The sequence below is a fragment of the Sinocyclocheilus grahami genome, unplaced genomic scaffold (assembly GCF_001515645.1).
Source record: "Sinocyclocheilus grahami isolate Dianchi unplaced genomic scaffold, SAMN03320097.WGS_v1.1 scaffold2161.1, whole genome shotgun sequence".
NCBI classification, from domain to species: Eukaryota; Metazoa; Chordata; class Actinopteri; order Cypriniformes; family Cyprinidae; genus Sinocyclocheilus; species Sinocyclocheilus grahami.
The window spans coordinates 7,976-13,530 of NW_015507340.1; the positions used below are offsets into that span (position 1 = coordinate 7,976).

Genomic DNA, 5,555 nt, shown 5'->3' on the forward strand with positions numbered 1-5,555 from the left:
TTATTACTTCTTAAGTACATCCTACTCTTGAATGAAGTGAAGCGGTTTGTTTTCTGTTTGAATAGTGTCTTTCACAGCCGCGCGGGAGATCACTTCACACACGTTATGCAGTAAATGCCATTTGTAGGCCTAGATGGAGTGGTTTCTGTGTTGCTCACAGGTGCGTCAGGCTGCGTTTCAGTCGCTCGGGCCGTTCATCTCCACCTTCGCCAGCCCCAGCAGTAACACGGCTCAGTGCTTCCGAGACGAGCGCAGGTGAGACGAGAGGCTGGTGCTGAGCTCTGAGACACACACACACACTCACACACACACACTCACTCAGGTGTGTTTGACTCGTCCAGCTCTAACGCAGACGCCGCTGATGGAGGAGAGCAGACGGCCGAGAGACTGAGCGCAGACGAGTCCTGCTGCCTTCCTTCATCAGACGAGATCCCGGAGCAGGAGCTCTTCAACTCCTTCCACTACTGGAGGACCCCCATCCCTCAGATCCAGCTGGAGCTGCTGCAGGAGGAGGACAGGCGGCCCTCGGCCCCGGCCCCGGCCCCGGCCCCGGCGCTGGGCAGAACACAGCTGCAGGAGCTCATCGAGAACCTGGAGCCACACACCGACGACCCCGACGTCAAAGGTGAGCTGACCAGGATTTCAGAACTCCATTAAGCCAAAGTTTATGTAATCAGTTCATCGAGTTATATATGAAAATGTAAATCGCATGAGGTGGTTTTATCTAATTATGTTTCTACTTCAAGTCGTTGTTGAAATATAAACATTTAAAAGTTGATTGCATTAAAAACTTGTTTTCATGACGGATTTTCATGACGGGATCAGAACGATTTTTAATGTTTTTAAAGAAGTCTCTTCTGCTCATCAAGGCTGCGTTTATTTGATCAAAAATACAGGAAAAATTTAATATTGTGAAATATTATTACAATGTAAAACAGCAGTTTTCTGTGTGAATCTGTGTTAAACTGTAATGTATTTCTGTGATGCGCAGCTGTATTTTCAGCATCATTCCTCCAGTCTTCAGTGTCACATGATCTTCAGAAATCAGTATAATATGCCGATTATTATTAGAATTATCAACAGTTGAGCAGCTTAATATTATTTTTGGAAGATGATACTTTTTTCAGGATTCTTTGATGAATAAAATGTTAAAAAGAACAGCGTTTATTTAAAATGGAAATCTTTTCTAACAATATTCACTACAGTTCCAAAGTTTGGGGTCGGTACATTTATATTCTTTCTTTTTTTGAAAGAAATTAAAGCTTTTATTCAGCGAGGATGTGTTTAATTGTTAAGAAGCGATAGTGAAGGTTTATATTGTTGGAAAATATTAATATTTTTAATAAATGCTGTTCTTTTTAACTTTTTATTCATCAAAGAATCCTGAAAAAAGTATCACAGTTTCCAAAAACATATTAGTTTCCAGCTCTGATAATAAAGCAGCATATTATACTGATTTCTGAAGATCATGTGACACTGAAGACTGGAGGAATGATGCTGAAAATACAGCTGCGCATCACAGAAATACAGCACAGTTTAATGTATATTAATATAGAAACCATTATTTTATATTGTAATAACATTTTGCAAGATTTCTGTTTTTTTTCTGTATTTGTGATCAAATAAACGCAGCCTTGATGAGCAGAAGACACTTCTTTAAAAACATTACAAGTCTTACTGATCCCACACTTCTGAGCGGTAGTGTACATTACAATAGTAAAAATATGATGTTTATTTAATAATCAGTTAATTCAATTTAATAATCAACACTCGTAGATTTCACATAAGGCAGTTTTATATCAACTCTTTAATAATCTAATTATAAATAGTTTATACTCAGATTTGCTGTTGAAATATTATTATTAATATAAATAGACATTTAAACAACGTCTGTAATAAAAACATATTTTCACGATGACAGATTTATTCCATAATTTAGACAAAAAATATGTAACGGTGCGCATATTCATCAAAATGCTCAAATTGATCAAATGAGTTATTTTCTCTAGTTAACCAAGTTTATGGTTTGTCTTTTCTGAGGCAGATGCGTGACTATTGATCTCGAGCTGTTTTATTGAGGTGTTTCTGTGGTTGATAACGTGATTCAGTTCAGTAGTTTCTCACCGTTGTGTGTGAAGTAGACACTGATAGAGTCGAAGAAACCCTGGTTCAACATCGCTGTGACAGCTGAGCACAGAAAGCCGTGAGTGACCTGACCCTAACCGCTCAGATCTGCACTTCTGAGGGACCGTGAGAGTCTGTCCTCGCCGCAGAGAGACCTTCGTGTCGGGGGAAGGAAATGAGTTCAGGAAGCTGCTGAAACACCGAGCAGAAAAACAGAAGGAGTGACGCACAGAAACGGGCTTTTAGTGTGTTTGCGTCACATCTGAGGATTCTTCTGAACTGAGAGAGACTGAGCGCTGCTGTCAAACCTTTAACATTTAGCATCTAATTACATGATGTGCGATTAAATCTTAAATAGCCACTGTGTGAACTGTTGTATGAGTCAGTGGAGCAGATATTGGGGAGAAACGGCACTCTTGCTGGTGTGATATTGCTGAACTATATCATATGATATGAATATAAGGGGGATTTTTGTGCTCATTAAACTACATTCTAATAGACTTCATCACGCAGTCGTCCTGCTTCATGGTCATCAGCATCAGTGTGAGATGACGGACAGCTCTGGACGGGGGAAATCTGCTAATCATGTTATTATTTCATAGATAATCACACCTAATTAAGGTGTTAAATGGACCGTCCTAATACAGGAGAGTGTTTATTATGAGTGTGTTCTGTGTCCAGCACAAGTGGATGTTCTGACGGCTGCTCTGAGAGCCACGGCGCTGGACTCTGGACTGGAAGATGCTTTCCTGGAGCCTCGAGCCGCTCGATCAAACCCCTTCAGCTCCCAGCAGCCCTCAGAACACCTGTCAGCCGACACACAGGTGAACACTCACACTCACTCTCTCACACACTCACTCACTCATTCATTCTCACACACACACACACACTCACTCACTCACTCACTCACTCATTCATTCACACACACACACACACACACACACTCTCACTCTCTCTCTCTCTCTCTCTCTCTCTCTCTCTCTCTCTCTCTCTCTCTCTCTCTCTCTCTCTCTCTCTCTCTCTCTCTCTCTCTCTCTCTCTCTCTCTCTCTCTCTCTCTCTCTCTCCCTCTCCCTCTCTCACACACACTCACTCACTCACTCATTCACACAGACACACTCACTCACTCACTCATTCACACACACACACTCACTCACTCATTCATTCACACACACACACACTCACTCACTCACTCACTCATTCATTCACACACACACACACACACACACACACTCACTCACTGTCTCACACACACACTCCTGTCAGACAAAATACTATGGAAGTCAATGGTTACCAACCTTCTTCAGAATATCTTTTTTTTTTAATGTTTTTGGGTTTTGGGTGAACTGTCCCTTTAATGTTCTTTTTATTATTTGGTCATTAAGTTTCCTAAAGATTGTGTCATTAGACTAGTTAGTATCGTTACTAGTCTCTTCACACAGATGTTTTAATAGCATTTCTCATTTATAGCAGCGTCAGAGTTCAGTTCATTTATATGAATCGGTTCAAACTGACTGATTCCAAACTGAACTGAAAGATTCGTTTTACTTGATGCTAACCAGAGTCTCTATCTGTAGATCAATATTGCTGTTCATGACTTGAGTTCATAGAATGAAGTGTAGAAATGATGTGTAGATGACTCGTGCTGAATCTGGCTGAGCTGAATGGATTCATGTGTGTTGTTTCAGAGGCGTGATTCCTCTCTACATGTGACGCGTGACGACGATGATTCTGACGTGAGCGACTGCTGCCTGAATCCTGAAGACCAGAGAAAATCCAAACAGCAGGTCAGTGCCACATCACTGTCTCAATCTATCTCAATCCCATCATGCATTGCTCTGACCCTCTCATTCCCATCATGCATTGCTCTGGACATGGAGATCGCGAGGCACTGTGCGTTCAGTCTGCCGGGCGTAGCACTGACTCTGGGACGACAGAACTGGCACTGCCTGCGGGACACGTACGAGACGCTGGCCTCCGACATGCAGGTGTGTGTGTGTGAGACGCTAACGACAGGCGCTGGAGCGAGAGCAGGTGCTGACCGTGTGTGTGTGTGTGTGTGTGTGTGTCAGTGGAAGGTGCGGCGGACGCTGGCGTTCTCCATCCATGAGCTGGCTCTGATTCTGGGGGATCAGCTGACCGCTGCTCATCTGGTGCCCGTCTTCAACAGCTTCCTGAAGGACCTGGACGAGGTTCGCATCGGCGTCCTCAAGCATCTCTACGACTTCCTCAAGGTCACATCCGCTCGTTTCTGCACATTACAGGGGGGGGCTTTCTTTTTTCCTTTTTTTGCTTTTCCCTTTTTTCCTATTTATTCATTCATACATTCTTTCCTTTGTATTATTTTCTGTTTATTTCTTTTTATTTGACTTTTGTGTTTTCTTCATTTCTTTGTCTGGCTTGGTTATTTAGAGACAGGCAGTCTGGCCAGTGGTCAGGCTCGTTTCTGGAGGAGGAGGAGGAGGAGGAGGAGGATGATGATGATGATGTGTGTGTTGTTGGTCTTGCAGCTGCTGCATCAGGACACTCGGAGGAAGTATCTGTATCAGCTGCAGGAGTTCCTGGTGACGGATAACAGTCGTAACTGGAGGTTTCGTTCCGAGCTGGCTGAGTACGATCCTTCACACGTGTGTGTGTGTGTGTGTGTGTGTGTGTGTGTGTGTGTTCTGACCTGTATATGTGTGTGTGTGTGTAACAGGCAGCTGGTGCTGCTGCTGGAGCTGTACAGCGCTCAGGACGTCCATGATTATCTGCGGCCGCTGGCGCTCTGTCTCTGTACTGACCGCGTGTCGTCTGTGCGCTGGACGTCCTACAGACTGGTACTGACACAAACACTCCGCCTGCTTGCTCACTTGCTTTATTTTTCTGTCTGTCTGTCTTCTTTATTTTTCCTCCTTTTTAAAAAAATTTTTTTATTAATTGATTTTCATGATTTTATAATTTTCATAATTTTTTTTATTTTGTCATTTTTAAAAACTTTTTTCACTAATTATATATTTTTTCTTTTCTTTTAATCTATTTTCTTTCCCCTTTTTCTTTTTTCCATTTATTTTGTCTTTCCTTTTTATTTATTCTTTTGCTATTTTCTCTTTTTGTTTAAAATATTTTTACTTTCTTTTTTTTTCTTTATGATTTTTCTTTATTTTGTTCATTGTTTTTTTTTCTTTTCTATTTATTAAATTATGAATTTTTTTCCTTTTTTCTAGTTTTTTTGTTATGCATTTTTTTTCATGTCCTTCAATTTTTTTTAATGCTGCTCCTTTTTCTATCTTTTATTCTTTGAGTCCTCAGTGAATCGTTTTGTTGAATCGTTCATGAGTGAATCGTTCTGTTGAGTCGTTCTCAGTGAGTCGCTCTGAATCGTTCTCAGTGAATCGCTCTGTTGAATCGTTCTCAGTGAATCGCTCGCTCAGTTGAGTCGTTCTCAGTGAA

General features: G+C 41.6%; 1 protein-coding gene across 1 annotated transcript in view; it reads left to right on the forward strand.

The window, feature by feature from the left end:
- The window catches only part of LOC107574247 (serine/threonine-protein phosphatase 4 regulatory subunit 1-like), a 27,523-nt gene that overhangs the window by 7,756 nt on the left and 14,212 nt on the right, over positions 1–5,555 (forward strand). Inside the window, exons 10-16 of the mRNA XM_016260697.1 lie at positions 161–255; positions 342–625; positions 2,806–2,948; positions 3,812–4,111; positions 4,196–4,357; positions 4,634–4,734; positions 4,822–4,990. Coding sequence (XP_016116183.1) covers positions 161–255; positions 342–625; positions 2,806–2,948; positions 3,812–4,111; positions 4,196–4,357; positions 4,634–4,734; positions 4,822–4,990 — 1,254 coding nt within the window. The remainder of the gene's footprint in view (positions 1–160; positions 256–341; positions 626–2,805; positions 2,949–3,811; positions 4,112–4,195; positions 4,358–4,633; positions 4,735–4,821; positions 4,991–5,555) is intronic.